Below are 18,125 nucleotides of genomic sequence, written 5' to 3'. Positions count from 1 at the left end.
CACCTTCGTTTAAATTTGGGCACAGATGTCTTTACACAAACACGTCTAATGATGAACTGAGTCTTCGGGATTCCACTCAGTCCACTCGAGGAAGTGGTCTACTCGAAGCCTGGATATAGTCGAGTTCACTATATACTTTTGTGGGATTTTTGTGGGGATTTGCAGTACTATACATTTTTGGAAAGGATATTATACAAGGATTCAGAAAATCCATGTTTCCATTTGCCCAGGTGTTTATATGTAAAATGTAGGTTTTGTAATATCTTGACTACTAAATAAGCTAGAACATTGATTTGAACTGCTAAACCCACATTTTCAGGATCAAGGAATCCAATGGTGCCAACAATAATTAGGTAGAACTCACTAAATTGCAGGTTAACATAACTTTTATTGAGGATTTAATAGATAATTGACATTAACTGATTAAACTGAGTCTAAAATTGTGAACTTCAGTATCATCATGACATGCACATTTTTGTGACCACAGAAAAGAAGCAACCTTCTTCATTAGACATCTAAATGTATACACATCTATGCATCATCATCACTATCATCATCAACACTTTCATCCATCACGGCATGGGAATCATCGTCGTTCTGGCACTGGCTACTGCACTGACACATATCAGTACAGGCTAAGTCATTAGCTCTGCAGGAACATCCAGAAGAACAGTTAGATTTACATCTGCATTGGACCATCTCAATGATGGCCTTTGGGGCTGGGAGGACCTCTGTGGTTGTTGGTTTCATGCCATCCGAGTCTCTGAAGTACCCATTGTGCAGGGGGTCCAGCTGCGGATCCTGCAGAGCAATGGCTGCCTGTGCCCATACCCTGGTTTGGACATGGACCCTCAAGATATGCTGCTTCAGAGCTCCAAGTGTTGGAGGGAGCTTGTCACTCTCTGCCCTGTGTTTGCAGAAGAGATGCCATCGTAGTTCAGGGATTGTCTTTATGTTGATACCCTTGGGTGAGTAGGCTGCACATACAAAGGAAGCCAGAATGGACAGCATTCCTTCCGCCACTTCTGCTTCATCCAAAAGCATCTGCAGAGCATTGATAATATCTTCATCTGCTTAAATAGATCTGCAGCCAGGTTGCCTTGCCTGTGTTGTCGGCCCCAGTGAATGCATGGAAAGCTGGCAATGCCTTTGCTCTTTCTTTACCTAGAGCTCACCACAGTGGTTCAATCTGCACAACACCAGAGGCCATCGAAATTGATGTGTTCTTCAGCAAGAGATCATAGTTTGCTGTGACTAGCACTAGAATATCTGTATCTGGTGAGAAGAACATCAACTGTGCATCAGCTGGGTTTCGGTGTGATGCCAGCACAGCCTGGTGGATCAGCAGCGTGTCTGCTTCTTCGTGGTTATTTTCTTCAAAGAGCAGGTCTTTGTTGCTCCTAGTGTTCCCAGAAGCTGACGTGATGATCAGCTTGGAGGATCCCCAGTTGTATTCTTGAATTTTGGCTGCAAGATAGTCAGTCAGATCGGCCTTCGTCTGGTCATGAGAGAGGAACCTGCTCAGTGGGATGTGTTTGATGTTGGTGTCATCTCTGAATTGGTACTGGATAGCTTTTCCTGGTCTTCGTCAGTGGCGGCTGGTGGAAAATATTTTTGGTGGGGCTGTTGATATAGTGAGTAAAAAAAAATTTTTTTTGGGAGAAATGACCCCTTAAATTAGGACTTCTGGTGATGTAATGGCGCGTTTCCAGTGCAGCGCGGAGCTCGCTTTAATGCTGCGTTCAGACCGGACGCGATGCAAATATTCGCTTCGCTCTAAACGCTCCTATCGCATCGCTCCTATCGCATCGCTCTAGTCCCTCGAGTTTCACCGCGGCTGCCAGCTGTGTTTACTCGCATCATTCAAACAAAACGCGCTGGCTCGGGAGCTACAACTACAACAAAATGAACATATTTTACCGTGATTAAATTGTAATACACGTTTCTAAATGATGCCGAAGTAACAACATACTGATACCGGTTAGTAAAAACCATGAATTAATGCTTTGACAAGTCTGCAGACAGACGGCAGGCGAAAACCCTTTTAGAATGCTTGTTTTCTGAATGGAGCTTGGCTAAGCTAACGTTATATATGCTCCGACCGTCCACACTCACAACAACGGCCTATACAGACATAAATAAACCAGCGACTGTATTCTCCATGACACAGACAGTCTGTGGTTTGTACTTGTTTAACTTTTGTCTAGTTTCTGAACAGATCTGCCTGTCCCCGGCTGTTTGAAGAGCAAGCATGGGAAACAAAATACAGCATTTACCTGTTTGCATCCAGCTAGCTATGCCTTTCTGGTGTACCAGCTACGTGAGAAGCCTCGTTGATACGTTTTGTCTTTTTCACGAGCTTGCTGCGATATATACAAATCGGGTTGGTCCGGTCCAAGGTGTTTAAACAACAGTTTATCTCCCAAACTTCTCCTTTCGAAAGGATTGGAGATTAGCTCTTGAACGGAATTGGGCGGGGACCGAGGTCCGGCGACTCCACCTGCACACGAAGCCATTCTCATCCAACTACTGCGTCACCTTGGTCACTCACGAGTCTAAAAAACAACTCACGTCAATGCACGTAAGCAACGTGGGCGCCAACGTGGGCGCCAACGTGGGCGCCAACGTGAGCGCCAACGTGAGCGCCCTCGTGACCAAAATATTTTACGGCGCTGATTGGCTGAAATTATGTTTCGGCGGCACAGTTTACTATTGAGACTTTTGCAACGTGCTGGTTGCTGCTGTTTGTCTCGGGGGCTCCGCCCGGTAATGATAAACTAATGCCACGGGTAAGGCCAGGCAGGAAACATGTGACTTATCAGTAACTTTAGACATCGTAACACAATTTTAAACGAGATTTTATTGTAGATTATACATTTTACTGATACCAATTGTATGATATTTACCATGTTCATTAAAAAAAAAAAAAAGAATTAATATTTTTTTTTTAAATATTTTTTTTTAATTTAATATTTTTTGTAATATTTTGTTTTGTATGTGGGAAGAGGTGGGGTGGCGCCCCTAGCGCCCCTATGGGCCGGTCGCCACTGGTCTTCGTTTATCTCTGGTTGCACTCTTCAGAGAATCTGTCCTGTATGTGTCGAACACAAGGATGATTTAATCATAATCTCTTGTTAGTGACATCAGTCTGTCATTGAAGCAGCCACTCAGATCCTTGACTGTCACTACAGTGGCTGGTTTTTTGCTCAGCCTCTGCACAAGCACCATGCCCTCCACCAGTGCTATCTTTCGACTTGGCTGATCAGTAGATGTGGTGTCTGTGAATCCTGTATCCATTGCGTCTTGGTGGGTAGTACTTCCAGCTTGAGGCAGCTGATGGTCTTCATGGGGCACATCTTCTCTTGTCAGCTTCTCAAGGAGATTGATTAACTTGGACTTGACATGGCATGGCAGGATTGTTCCATTAGAAGCAAACAGTGCCCTTGGTGTTAGAGTAAACTCATAGTTTCCTATGGCCTCTTTCTACCATCAGCCTTGCAAACAGGTCCTTGGTCTCCTTCAGATCCACAGTATTGTCTCTGAGTTTCACTGTAATCTTCTTGTTCCCAGACAGGAATATCTTATTGTTCACTTTTTTCACAGGGGCCCAGAGGCTGACATCTCCATTGATCTGCTCTGACACGTAGTCTTCATACAACTTCTGGCCAGTGACATCAGCATTCCAGATCTGTGATACATACTCATCTGGGATGTAGGCAAGTGTGATTACATTGTCACCTTCAGTGGTAAACTGTCACCTTACGGGGACGGGTGGCGCAGTGGTCTGTGCATCTGATCATCAGATCAAGGGGGTGCTGGGGAACTCCAGTTCGAAACCCGCTCCTGCCGCCACTGCGTCAGGCCGTTGTGTCCTTGGGCAAGACACTTCACCCGGATTTGCTCCTGTGGGTATTGTCCACAGTACATGTATAATACCAATGTGTACTTGTAAAAGCGCCTCGATGACTTCGAGGCGTGAAGATGGACGGTGCGGCGCTGTGCGCTGTGCAATGATCATCAGATCAAGGGGTGAAACCCGCTGCTGCTGCGTCTGTAAAGCCGTTGTGTCCTTGGGCAAGACACTTCACCTGAACTTGCTCCTGTGGGTATTGTCCACAGTGACCATTGCATGTATAAAAAATATGTGTAATGTGTATTTGTAAAGCGCTTTGAGCATCTGGAAAAAGCGCTATAATAAATGTAAGGAATTATTATTAAAGGGGTTTCCATGACTGAGTATGGCTGCCTTGATCTTGTCGATTGTACCATGTGCCCTCTTGACTGCACTTGGCCCAAGCTCATGGTGCTCTGTGGTTCTGTCAGCTTCCATGTCAAATTGACTCTTGAACTCTTTCGACAGACCTGAAAGTTCTGGTGTGACCATGAAAAAACTCTGTCTGGCATTGGCATTGTTAGAGATGCCAATAATCCCAGAGCGAATCTTCATCAGCTTGTTCAGATGTTCGCATGCGTGGTCTGCCCCAACAGACACAAAGGGAATGACACCAGGGGCGGCGGGTACTGTAGGCTAGGGAAGGCTAAGCCTTCCCAAATATTTGTGCCACTGCATCCTGGTAAAATAAAAATATAATGTATAATGTTTGTGTCTTTGACATTAGCGCTGCTATGCAGCCACCTGTGCCCTGTACTACGAAGCCAGTTCAACAGACCCTGGATATGTTTGAGTTATCTTAGTTAACTAACCCTAACAAACGAGATCTCGCTAAGCGGTCCTACGACGCTGGTTATCAAGTCGGTAAATCAAGCCAGGGTTTCTCTCTCCAGCTGAGAGCGCGTTCACGTGAAAGGGGCGGGGTTAGCTACATTTGACCAATCACAAACAGGGACAAGTGTACTGACAGCACAGCGTCATACTTCATTAATGAAAAGTAAACTAATATTAGACAAATATGAACTTTAAACATCCATGACTTAAACATATAATCCAAGATACAAGCCACATAGTTGCTCCCTGTTTCCCTTCTGTAGCATGTAAAAGTATTTATATACAGAAGTACTTTAATAAAGACGAACAAAGTATGCGTTTGTTGACTAATAACACTTGTGTTATGCAGTTAACACACTATTAACACATTTCTATTAAATATTATATATTTCTAATAAATATTAAGTAAAACGTATCTACTTCTTTCAAGTTTATTACATACAATTATTATTATATCTTTATCAGGGATAGTTTTGAAGTAACCAATATGGACCTGTATTGAAGCTCATGGTTTGTGTGCTGTGGACAAATACTTAAATGTAACCATTACATTGAATATGAACAAAGAAGATATTGGTGTTATAATGTATTTCTTTTAACAAACAAAGAGAAAACCTATAGAAATTCTAAACATAGCACTCCACTCAATTATTGGACAGTCACGTACTTGATAGAACCAAACCTTTATTTTAAAGTAGTTCAACTTAATCAAATGTAAAACAACCCTTAAAAGTAAGTAAGGTGCAGTATAAAAAAATAACACTCTAAATGAGTTTTAACATAAAATAGACATTATCATAAACTTAATAAAATATATACATATCATATATATAAATAAATATCAAACTATACACCGAACTATATACATAAATAAGTGTCCAGTGTCCATGCCTCTGGTGGGGGGGATATACATTTTGTTATGTCCTCCAACCACTGCTCATTTGGCACAATGTAGTTCACTACTCCCTGTACTGGCTGTGTCCAATGTCCGCTGTCCCAAAGCTCCCACTCCCACGTGTTGGGCAGTACTTTGCGGGTCAGTGTTTGGCTGTATGGAGCAGGAGCAGGACTAGGAGCAGGAAAAGCAGAGAGGCTGGCATTCAGAGCCTGTGGAGCAGCGACCAGGACAGGAACCTGTGAGCTCACTGGAGTAAATATCATGGAGCCCAAAGGTGGAGCAGGGAAGAGCTGCAACACCACCTATGGACCTGAGGGCTTTTTTATTTATTTGTTATTTAACCTTTATTTAACCAGATAAAAGCATTGAGACACAATCTCATTTGCAATGCTGACCTGGCCAAGAAGGCAGCAATGTTACACATAACACAAACATATAAAATACAGAGAACATAACTAAGAAAACAAAAGACGAAAAAGCAGTCACTACATTGTACACATTAGGACGGTAAGAAAGGTGCACTACTTATTACTGCAAGAGCAGCTGGTGGTAAGGACTTCAGACAACTTCAATTTAAAACAGGCTATAGGGACAAGTGCTCTCAGTTTTAGGCTTGATTGAAGGTCATTCCAAGACCAAGGACCATAATGAAAAAGACTCCTTTTCCCAGCCTCAGTCCGCACAGCAGGAACCTGGAACCGTATCCAGGCACTGGGTCTGAGGTTGTAAGAGTCACAAACTGGAACAAATCTGGCACATATATACAGTGGAAGCTTACCTGAAATGGCTTTATACATTAATAAAAACCAATGCTGCATCCTACGCATAGTGTTGGAGTCCGAGTGGTTTTAAAACCCACCTCGGCTCCGCGTGTTCGTTTTGTGAATGGGTCAGATTAACAGAGGAAGAATTCACAGCAACCATTGGTAAGGTTATAACTAGGGCCGGGACTCGATTAAAAAAATTAATCTAATTAATTAGAGGCTTTGTAATTAATTAATCGAAATTAATCGCATTTTTAATCGCATATACATATTTGACCTAAGAACAGTGAGAAGCAATTTTTTTTCACATGGATTTTAGTATACCATTAGGCGCATTCACACCGCAGTACTTTTCCCACAAAGGTTCATGAGAACTTAGTTCATGAGAACTCTTTGAACCTGGGGGTGGATTAGGCAAATGAAGCCGCTGACGTCACTTCTTCTTCTTCTGCTTTGGGTTTACTAGCAGGCCGCAAACCACTTCACGGCGTATACTGCCGCCCAAAGTCCCCGGCCGGAAGTCCCCGGAGTTGGGGACTGGCTTCAGTAGAAGCTGCTGGGAGTCCCAGCAGCTTCTACTGAAGCCTTCCGAGTAAATCGCCAGAACGCCGACACCTCCTCATCTCCACCGCTCCCATGTTTTATTTTGTGTTGCCATAAGTTAGTCTCTCTGCGTTTCTGCGCTGGGCTAATGCTAATAATGCTAATGCAAGGATAATAAAATGGCGGCTTCACAAAACTTTTTGGGAGTTTTACGGGGCGTGGTTTGCAATCCGCCCAGCCAATCAGAAATATAGCTCTTTTCTCACAAGAGAGCCGTACGAAAGTCCCTGCTCTCTAGCAGCTCTCTGCTCTCTAGCAGGGACTTTCGTGGGGGTAAAAAGGTTCTCATTAACTAATTTTAGTACCGGCTCTTTTTGGTGTGAACGCGATAAAAGAGGCTAACGTCCACGCTAGCTTCCACGCTAGCTGCTATATGTTTTGCATTGAGGTGATACTTGAGGCTTGATGTGCTGCGGTGATATGCGAATTCCTTTTTGCATAATTTGCACACAACCGTGCTCTTATCGACGCTTCCATCCGTCCGTTTTTTAAAACAACATTTCCCACTGTTGTTCACTGTGGTTTGTTGTTGTCTGAAGTCATGAACGTTAGTTGGTGCTCCAGTATAATCGGTAAGCCTGAAACTCATCCAGTGAGAAACGTTCCACAGTGCAAAAATAAGTGCGATTAAAATGCGTTAATTTTTTTAACGCGTTAATTTTTGTGTAATTAATTCATCTTAATTAACGCGTTAAAGTCCCGGCCCTAGTTATAACAAATATGCTGATTTAATGGCAAAAGACACAATAACACAACATCACGAAGTAATCCGGATTACCCCGGCCCTGGTTCCTCCCGCTGGGAAATCTTACTTACTTCGTCTTGGCAGCAGGAGGAAAGAGGCCGGACACCAGGACTCAACAGGAGATATTGTAAAAACAAAGGGAGGAGCTGTGTGGATGCTACCCCCATACAGGTCATCTATTGGCCCATATATAAACGATGGGCTTTCGTAGCGTATCAGCGCGCGCCAGCCGAGATGATCCGGAAACAGTCTTTTAGTTTGAAGCAAAACAAACACATCTGGCTCGTATTCCTGAAGCTTCCACACACACACATTCTTCAGACTTCTGTCTATAGCATATGTCTATATAAGGGTATTTCCTCTCTGTCCCCTACACTTCTCAATGACAGGGAAGTTTTCACTCCTCATATCTCCAGCTTTTTGTTCATATAAACTGCCACTATTAAATACAAAGTAATTAAGTACACACATGAATATATAAAAACACACTTCTTATATATCAGGGGACATTAAGATGAATATACCAAAAATACGCTGTATCAAACTTTCACTTCAAAGTTATTTCAATTTTCCCTCAATTGTAAGTGAGGACCATTCAGTTAGGCTATACAGTTTGCAATGATGAGTCCTATAGGGTGCATTTGATATTAAGATGGACTTTTATTAATCCCTCGTGGGGAAATTGTTTCTCTGCATTTGACCCATCCTAGTGTTAGGAGCAGTGTGCTGCCATTTTTTAACGGCGGCCGGGGAGCAGTGTGGGGAACGGGGACTTGCTCAGGGACACCTCGGTAGCACTTGGTCTTGCCGGGACTTGAACTGGTGACCGTCCAGTTGCCAAGCCAAGTCCCTATCGACTTCTCCACCATCGCCCTGAATATATAACGCAGTGCAGCATGGTAGAGTGGGTCAAGTTTGGCCAAAACAGTGGGACAGGCAAGTCTATAAATGGTATCACCGTAGTCAAGCTAGGGTGCATCACCACCTGCATCACCACCTGTGGTCCAGAGGGTGGAGCATCACCACCTGAGGGCCAGAGGGTGGAGCAGGGAAGAGCTGCATCACCACCTGAGGGCCAGAGGGTGGAGCAGGGAAGAGCTACATCACCACCTGAGGGCCAGAGGGTGGAGCAGGGAAGAGCTGCATCACCACCTGAGGGCCAGAGGGTGGAGCAGGGAAGAGCTGCAGCACTACCTGAGGGCCAGAGGGTGGAGCAGGGAAGAGCTGCATCACCACCTGAGGGCCAGAGGGTGGAGCAGGGAAGAGCTGCAACACTACCTGAGGGCCAGAGGGTGGAGCAGGGAAGAGCTGCATCACCACCTGAGGGCCAGAGGGTGGAGCAGGGAAGAGCTGCATCACCACCTGAGGGCCAGAGGGTGGAGCAGGGAAGGGCTGCATCACTACCTGACCAAACTGAGTGGAATCCTGAAGACTCAGTTCATTATTAGACCTGCTTGTGTCAGAGACATCTGTGGCTAAGGTTAAACGAAGGTGTCCCAGTTGAGGGGGCCTAAAGAACTTTTTTAAGTAATGTGAATGTTCCCAGGGATTCTAGATAGGAACAGGCCTGATCAAAAGAAAATGTATGACGGTTTTCTTCTCCATATTTTGAATGTTTGTCAAGTTTCTCTCTTCTTTATTGCTAATACAATACTCTGGAATAAGCATTTCAAAAATTCATATTTCGTAAGATCTCTCCAAGTTGCACATTCACACAACTAAAACATATGAAGTGCCTTCAGCATATTGGTGACTCATGCACCTGACTCTAGTCCTGTCCACACAGAGAGTAAACCTTTTATTCATGATTTCATATAACTATATTGGGTTAATTGTATTCAACTAAACCTAATAAACAGCTATACTCTCAGTGTGAATAACTTAAACTTTTGAGCATTTCAACATGTTCACTAACTGTGTGTAATCTCATAGGTCAGCTATAGTATCTTGTTGTCCATGGATACAACTACAGTAAGTCCAAAGGGACAGTCATGGCTGTTTGTCTCCACCTAGTGAGAGGCAGGTGTTATTACAGTGTCAGGCATTTACCATTAGTTACATACATCCAACACAATTTGATTTGTGGATAAAAGTGACCCTCCCAACCCTTCACATCAGTGATGCAGATAGCAGGGACCAGTTGCCATGTACTTTAATCCACTGTTAAACCCAATTGAAGTAACAACTCTTTCAGACCGCTCTCAAGTGGATAAGAGGGCTGGAGTCAGGCTGAACGCAGCTTTAGACAGTTCCACATGTATTTTGTTTAAGGCATAGTACTGACGTCTTAAGGGCTCAGTGTGCACAACCTATCCTTCTGTCATAGGCCACTGCATCCCTGACACAAAGTATAGCTCAGCCGATGGAGAAAAAGTTAGAAATGGTCATCCTTGAAAAATGAGAAGCATTGTGACCACTCATATGTATAACTAGCCATCTCAGAAACATCCTCTTATATTGATCTGGTAGCTCATAATTGACTGCATGTACAGGAGACATCTTTGTTCCATTTGGATGGACAGTTGTTTGAAAACCTACGCTGAGTGGAAATGGAAGCATACACAGCTATAGCCATCCTATCATTTGGGTTGCTGTGAAACAGGCAGGGAGGCCTCTGATTGGCTGCACTAACAATGATTGGGACAGTATTAACTTATTTTGTGAACATAACAGATTTCCTTATGTACATGATGGACGAGCTTTAATCTAAAAGTGAGTAATAAAGCCGTGGGAAGTCTCTGATCCAGTTTACTCTTCTTAAGCTGCAAATAGATGTTCTATTAGAACTCTTCTGAACTCGTGCAGTTCACTGATATGAGATGTTTTTATTATTAAAGTGGGACATTTCTGCCTCTGATGACTCAGCATGCAAAGACACATGGATCCAGTGGGGATGTAATGAACAGACAGCATGTTTCAGAATTTATAATTTCATTTTTTCTACAAACAAAAGCGTACTTCAGAATAATTTAAAAGAACACCGAGTTCTACAAATGTGAGCTTTAATAAGGGTACATTAGAGAGAACATGTATTATACCTATGGCCCAAAAGAACAGCTTCAACACAAACCTGTATGAGGTCAACCTGTTGTGTAGCAACATCAAGGAGGCCATTCATGTCTGATATTTACATTTGGTTTATAGTGATGTCCTTTTAGTTTCCAAGATGTTGCCTGTTACGTCACCAGACTTGTTCCTGTGCTAACATCGTGGGAGAATGTTGGAAATAAGACTTAAACATAGTTTGGATTCACTGTGATCTGTGGATACACACACAAATGTTGTTGAATGTCCTTGAAACAAAGATCCATCCACATTTCAGCAGTCACTGGAAAGAAAACTGTGCAGGTGTACAGTCCAGAGAGGAGGGGGTGTTCAGCAGTAGATGGGCTCCGGCAGGGTGGGGGGGGTGTAGTCCTCGTCTGTGGAGACGTCAGCAGGCTGCCAGTGACACTCGATCAGGGCATCGTACAGCTCCTCACTCAGCTCCATGAACTTCCTGTTGGCCTCCACCACGTCCAGCTCCGGGCTGGGGTCTGCAGCACAGAGGGGGGGGGATACATCAGATTTAGTGACTAAACAATACAGGCTCACACAAGCATATCAAAAACATTAAAAAAATTAAATTAAAGATTTGTTTATTATGACTGCCCCCAAATCACTTATGGACCTTGTATTGTGAGTGTTATTTTTATTTGCTGTCGTCAAAAATACTGCTTGAAATATTCTAATTCAAGCAATAAAGATTTTTAGATTTACAATGATCAATCTACTGAACACTGAAGCACTGAACAGTCCTTTGTAGTTCTGTGCTGCTTTAACCTGCCATCTAGCCATCGTCATGCTCTGTAATATTGTTTTTATCACCATTTACAGTGATCCTCTATGTTGCATGTTTTTTATTATGTTATGTTAAAAAGACAATTCGTTTTATGGGTGACTTTGGAATATGTCCAGGGACTACCGATGAAAAATAGCCTAATGGCCAATTCTGGGGCATTTACAGAAATGTCTTTTAATGTGCACTGTCCCTGTTAAATAAACTAATAAATCAAAGATAAATAAATATGAAAACAAATATAATAAATAAATCAAAAATCAAACTGTCACAATAATAAAACCCTAACACCAACCTTCAATACCATCGTCCGGAACAGGTTCGGTCTCCTGAAAAGAGAACACATGTTAGATCGAGTCAGTCTGTGATCAGTGAGATGTGACGGCTGTTTAACAGAGAGAGAGCTCACCTGGGTGGGGGTGTACTGTGAGTAGTCATACTGCTGGTAGTTGTAGCCATATCCTGCTGCTGCGTTGGGGTCGTACCCCCAGGAGGGGTAGTACCCGGGGTAGGCCTGCTGCTGGTACTGGCTGTACTGGTCGTAGCCGTTCCTGTACGCTGTGCTGTAGCCTGAGCGTGGCTCTGACTGCTGCTGCTGCTGCCGGTTCCTTAAACTCAAGAGGGAGGGACACACTGTTATACTTCACCTGTTATGTGACATGGCATGATTAGATCTAAAGCTGCGAGGACTCACTTGTTAGCAGCCAGGCTGAGTCTCAGAGGCTTGGAGCCCAGGCCCACCGCGCCCTGACACTCGTCCAGCGCCCGCTTCTGCAGCCGCTCGTCTGGGAACTGCACGAAGCCACAGCCCCTGCGCACACAGGCACAGTTAGACAGGGGAAATTATCTTTTGACAGTATATTGACATCGAAGAAGCAACATTGCTCCAGTTTAAATATCTTTAAAAAAGGTCTGACATGAAAAAGTACAAACTTTCTGTTTGAAGACAAAAGTCCTCCTGCTGTTTTCTGTTGACAGATTCCAATCATTTGTTTACACCAGGCTTTTATTTTGGAAATATTTCGAGGACAGTGCAGATGACCCGAGTTGCTTGACTTCATGAATTAGAGTTAAAGGCTTTTAAATGTGCACTATTATTATCATTAGTATATACAAATGAGGTATGCTTCTTTACCCTTTTCTGTCCAAATGTAATATTAACAACATTTATAATGAATTCAAACCCAATGTAGAAGTAAGGGCTGGCAGCAGTAGTCGTGTCGTTCAATGGTTTTAAAGGCTGCATTAGAGTAAATTCATGTATTTTTCTGACTTTATTAGACTTTTCCATTATTCGCATATTTCATGTATCAATATTTTGTGAAATCACCAATAGTTAACCTTACAATTGTTAAGATCCCCTCTTAAGGTCCTGACACACCAAGCCGATTTCAGCCGTCGGAAGATGTCTGGCCGTCGATGAGCGTCCTGTCGTCCTACTACCCGCCCCGTCGTGTCTTTTCGGTCGTGCCGACACCTTCCGCCGTCGATTCAAAAGGCTGTCGGCTAAAGAAATCACTCTGATTGGCTGTTCAGCTTAGTGAATCAGTGAATTAGAAGCGAAACGGAAGTGAGGGACCCAAACAAACAATTAAGAAGGCAAATCTGAGATTTCATTTAACTCCAGCTCTCGACTCAGGTTCGGGAAAGCCCCATGAGCTTCTCGCTGTAGAGTGAAAATGGAACGCACACGCTATTTGTTGTTTGTTTATATCACGCAGTCTGTTCTTCTTCTCTCGGTTATCACGCATTCTGTGGGTGTTTCTCAATGTCAAGGAAGGCTGCTCCAGAGCCACTATTTCAAGGATGCTACGTCATCGAGTCCCGCCGAAGGCCTGTTCCAATGTCCAGACTCCTTGGAATTCAACCGAGCCCGGCGTCCTTCATTGCGGGAATTTTCGAGGCTGCACATGTGTATCCTCCGCGGTCTTAAAATCCCCACAATGCTTTGCGCTAGGGATGGGAACGATTAATCGAATATTCGAAATTATTCAGGTATTCGAATAATTATTCATGTATTCGAATATGAGTTATGAATATTTTTATTAATTTTTTTTTTTTGGGAGTGATGCCTAAGTTGATTACATATTATCAAATTGAATAATTCAATGTATATATATACGACTGTGCCATAGCTAAATGTGTTAGGTGACGTCTAAAGGTGTGTTTTGCTCCGCTCACCGGTCCCTCACAGCGGGCAGAGCTGCAGGTGCTGATCTCTCTCTCTCACGTCCGGTTATACATCACTCGCGTTTATGTCCAAATCCATCAGATCTAGCTAGTTCTAGCCAATGATATGGCTGCTGCCGCTCCCTACACGCAGATCACGCAGACTCAAACCTCATCTTAGGCCCAAATGTGGCGCAAATGCGCTCCGCAGCCGTTGCGAGGTTCCGGCGCTAACAGTTCATGAGCGTGCTCCCCCGCCCCCTGTCAACACTCGCGACACATGAGTGGCCAGCCTAAACAACAATAAGCGCTGCTTGGCAACTGTGTGTGGCGGCAAAGTGCAAAGACATTTTGACAGGAGAGATTTAGTTTTGCCGGTATTCAACATATTTTACCAGTCATAGTCCGGTAATTATTTACACTCTAAGAAGAGTCCTACACAACAGACATGGCGTCAAAAAGGAGTAATGTGTGGAAATATTTCGACCAGGTTAGTGAGTGCGGTGTAGAGGTCAAACTATGCCAAATTAAACGTATACATGCTATACCTTGCTATACCCGCAACCTCCGTTCCAGCTGAGAGGGTCTTCTCTACAGCTGGCCTGATTGTGAATCGCCTCTGCACATGAAAGCTGTAGGTCTATAGCTGTCAAACTGTGATCACCAGTTCAATACATTTGACTAATTCGACTTGGTTTCTATACTTATTTGAACATGTATTTCTAAAAAATTATTGAAAGAAAAATTGGGTAAAAAAAAAAATTCTGAAAAAAGTTGCGCAAAAAATTGTTTTCCCAATTTTTAACCGGTTAACCGTTTTTTGGGGGGTCGAATATTCGAATATACATTTGCTTTCAAATTCCCATCCCTACTTTGCGCACGGACCAATTTTCCAAATCTTTTGCGGAAATCGCGCTCCATTTAAGGCAGGGCCTCGCATATGACGCACACCTGCACACCTGTTAGCCTGTTCCACCATTCTTCGTTTTCTGAGGCTAGGAAGGATTCTTGCCTCGCTTCTGAAGGAAGTGACTCGGAAGACATGTCCTACCAAGGAAGCGTCCTCGACATTGAGAAACACCCTGTCTTCCGGTTGTTGCCTCTTTTGAATGACGAATACACACTACCACCGCCTGCTGGTAAGGAGAGTTATTGCCACTCACGCATGCGCAGTTCATACGTGCTACTTGGCCGTCGGCTGAAGTCTTTGCGGTGTGTTCCAGTGCGACTGTTGGCCAAGACGCAGGAGACGTGAGGCGACACAACAGTCGGGTCCGTCGGGCCGTGTTCTTTTGTCAGATTGGTGTGTTGGGCCTTTATACGTTTTCTCTATTCCTCGGTTGCTCTCAGCAGCTCCACAAATAACTCAAGAGGAAACTATTAGTCCTAGCCTTAAAAAGGGGACCTATCATGCAAAATGCACTTTTGTACGTCTTTTATACATGAATATGTGTCCCCGGTGTGTCAGGGAACTCACCAAGTGTCAGAAAACACAATCCTCTCTCTTTTCCTCCATACCCAAATCTCTAAAAACGGGGCTGCAACGGAGCTGATACAGATTTGAATTTTTCTGACGTCAGAAAAGGGGTGCTCCGCCTATATGGGCAACTCTCCACCTATCAGGGGAATGAGAGACTGCTCGAAAGCACTGGAGACGCTGTAGTACATATGCCAGGCCTGTGGGTGGCGATATAGTCTGCCACAAAAGCAGCAAAGAAGACTTCTCACAGAATCAGCCTTTGCAAAAACAGGGCTGGAATAGAGCAAATAGAGCGAAATGAGGCATGGCTAAAATGTATGATCTGTTTGGTATTTTGAAAAAAAACTTCACAGACATGTTTTATATAGGTATGGCCCTACAATATATTATTCAAATATAGCATGATAGGTCCACTTTAAATAATGACAGCCCAAGATGCACGTTACCTTAATTGGAAGGACGGATCAAGTTATCATTAGCTTGTAGAAGGAATCTTGAGTGTATGAAATGTTAGACTTTTTTATAGAACTAGTTTACTCCATTGGAAGAAGTTTCAAGCCTGGGACAAACACACATCTTGTCCATATAGCGTGAGGACATGTTAATACTCACTTGGAGTTGCCCATGCTATCCAGCACCACTTTTCCTCCCCGACAGGAAGGGTAGCGGTTGTAAAAGTACTCATAGAGCATCCCATCATCCACTTCGGGAGTCAGATCTCCAACAAACAGAGAATACATCTGACTGCAACACGAGGGAAAACCGAGTCAGGTTTTTGTCAACGAGAGAAGGAATCATTTTGAAAAATAGGTCATCTTTGATTTCCTGCTTTATAACTCACCCACTCTCCTGTTTCCCAAAGGTGGCTCGGTTTAGCTTGAATCTTGTGGGCTGTGAGAGAGAAATATGAATTAAATATTAAAGACTACAATGCCATTTCTCATGAGTCTAAGCATCGCTACTGTGTGATCACTCTACATACCGGATTGGCTCCCGGTAAGGCTTTCCCGTTGATTTTGCGGAGACACCTCTCAGCCGTGGCCTCATCCGTCATCTCCACAAAGCAGTACCCCAGAGCCCCCCTGGGGGAAGACACACTGTTTAACGTCAGAGTAGAACGCGTCCAAAACTGACAACTGCTACAGATGTAGTTCTTACCCAGTCATCTTGTTGCGTATGATGCGCACGTTCACCACCTGCTCCCCCATGGTGGAGAAAGATCTGGTGATGAACTTCTCATCCATGTAGGTCTCCAGCTACACAGCCGCAGGGAAACATTAAAGAAGTTAGGAGATCCATTAAGGTCACTTAAACTGGTGAAACATGTCGTGGCCATGGTTATTTGTTGAAATAAATGTGTTGTGGAGCTGCAGGGATATTAAATAATATACATGTATTCTACGGACTTGAAAGCAGGCACAGATTCTATGCATTATTTTTTTAAACAAACCATAATTATTTACTTTAGTTTTCCTGATAATGAGAATTGCTATAATTTGCTCCATTATCGTGACTGTAAAATTGGTCATAATAATTGCAATTGTAATACTGACATCAAAGCGGCAACATTGTTACAGTTTAACTGTCTATATCTGTAGAATATGTCAGACATTAAAAAAGTACCAATAACTTCCTGTTAAAAATAAAAGTCGTTCTTAAATTGTCCGCAGAGAAATTCCCTTCATTTGATAATACAAAGCTTTTATTCTGAAATATTTGCTTCATAAATTAGTGTTTAAAAAAGAAATACATTTTCATAGATTTTTCTACATCCACACAATATCAGATTGAGGGTTTAAAACAGTGTCTCTGGTAACCTATTTTTGAAACATAATAACAAACCCCCCCTCATGTAGCTGATAGCAGTTTCCATTAACATGACATTAGTCCCGGTGGGCCTTTCTGCTGAGAGCTACGTGTTGCATTAAGTTAGTGTGAGCGGTTAACCAACACTAAACCCTAACGTTAGCCCAGCTCCTCATACAAGGGGTTAATCCACAAACAAGCGATATTATCTGCTGGTTTTCTTGAAGGAGTTTTGTTGTATCACATCCACAGCGTACGTAACTTAGCTAACACGGTGGTCACATTAAATTATTAACCGTAGTATAAAGTTGTAAAGTACTCACGTTCCCCATCCATAACGTGCTCATCCTGCCGCCGAAGATGTTAATATTATAATGTGAAATTACTGAGAGTTTTAAATAAAGCAGCAGAAGTCAGGGCTGCACATGCTAAGTTACGCAGCAGAGAAGTGAAGCAGGAAGTACAACAACAGTACGTGCTGACGTCACTCCAACGTCCTGGTTACGTTTTTGCGTCAACAGTTAGCGCTGTGTGTACTGTTTACTGGTCTGAGAAAAAAACAAAGGTACGGTGGCCCTGAAGTGCAAGACACCACAGCATTTCACAAAACACAACAGCATTTCACAAAACACCACAGCATTTCACAAAACGCCGCAGCATTTCAGAAAACACCGCAGCATTTCACAAAACACCGCAGCATTTCAGAAAATACCACAGCATTTCACAAAACACCGCAGCATTTCACATTGGACGGAAAGGGTATTCCTTAGGGAGAACACTTCTTGTTTGTGATTGGACAGAGCCAGCCAGAGAAGCACTGCTGTGATTGGTTGTTTTTGCTGCCAGTCAAGAAATGACGCTTCGTGATTGGCCCAACACATCAGCTGTTAGCTGTTAGCACACACTCAGAGCTCACAGCTCCTCATATCTGTTCAGAAACTGGACAAAAGTTAAACATATACAAAACACAGACTGTCTATCTATGTCATGGTGAATACAGTCGCTGCTTTATTTATGTCTGTATGACGTTGTTGTGAGTGTGGACGGAGCAGCTACAGGTTAGTTTAGCCTGATCGATCCGATTCCGATAGGATTT

At 43.3% G+C, this 18,125-nt stretch overlaps 1 protein-coding gene across 6 annotated transcripts; it reads right to left on the bottom strand.

The window, feature by feature from the left end:
• Positions 1-10,650: 10,650 nt before the first annotated feature.
• On the bottom strand, positions 10,651-17,636 carry LOC117539126 (tRNA selenocysteine 1-associated protein 1-like). 6 transcript variants are annotated; one of them, XM_034205152.1, is made up of 9 exons: positions 17,353-17,636; positions 16,382-16,479; positions 16,206-16,320; positions 16,065-16,114; positions 15,836-15,967; positions 12,269-12,385; positions 11,984-12,188; positions 11,870-11,903; positions 10,651-11,272 (listed from the first exon to the last, which is right to left on the bottom strand). In XM_034205152.1, the coding sequence occupies exons 1-9, from the start codon at positions 17,374-17,376 to the stop codon at positions 11,112-11,114; spliced, it is 936 nt and encodes a 311-aa protein (XP_034061043.1). In that variant the 5' UTR covers positions 17,377-17,636; the 3' UTR covers positions 10,651-11,111. The 6 variants fall into 6 exon arrangements, with proteins under 6 accessions (XP_034061043.1, XP_034061044.1, XP_034061045.1 ...); XM_034205153.1 differs by having other exon boundaries at positions 11,984-12,182; XM_034205154.1 differs by having other exon boundaries at positions 16,206-16,305.
• Positions 17,637-18,125: the final 489 nt, after the last annotated feature.

This window comes from Gymnodraco acuticeps, unplaced genomic scaffold (genome assembly GCF_902827175.1).
Source record: "Gymnodraco acuticeps unplaced genomic scaffold, fGymAcu1.1, whole genome shotgun sequence".
NCBI classification, from domain to species: domain Eukaryota; kingdom Metazoa; phylum Chordata; class Actinopteri; order Perciformes; family Bathydraconidae; genus Gymnodraco; species Gymnodraco acuticeps.
This window is presented reverse-complemented; position numbering and strand designations above follow the sequence as displayed.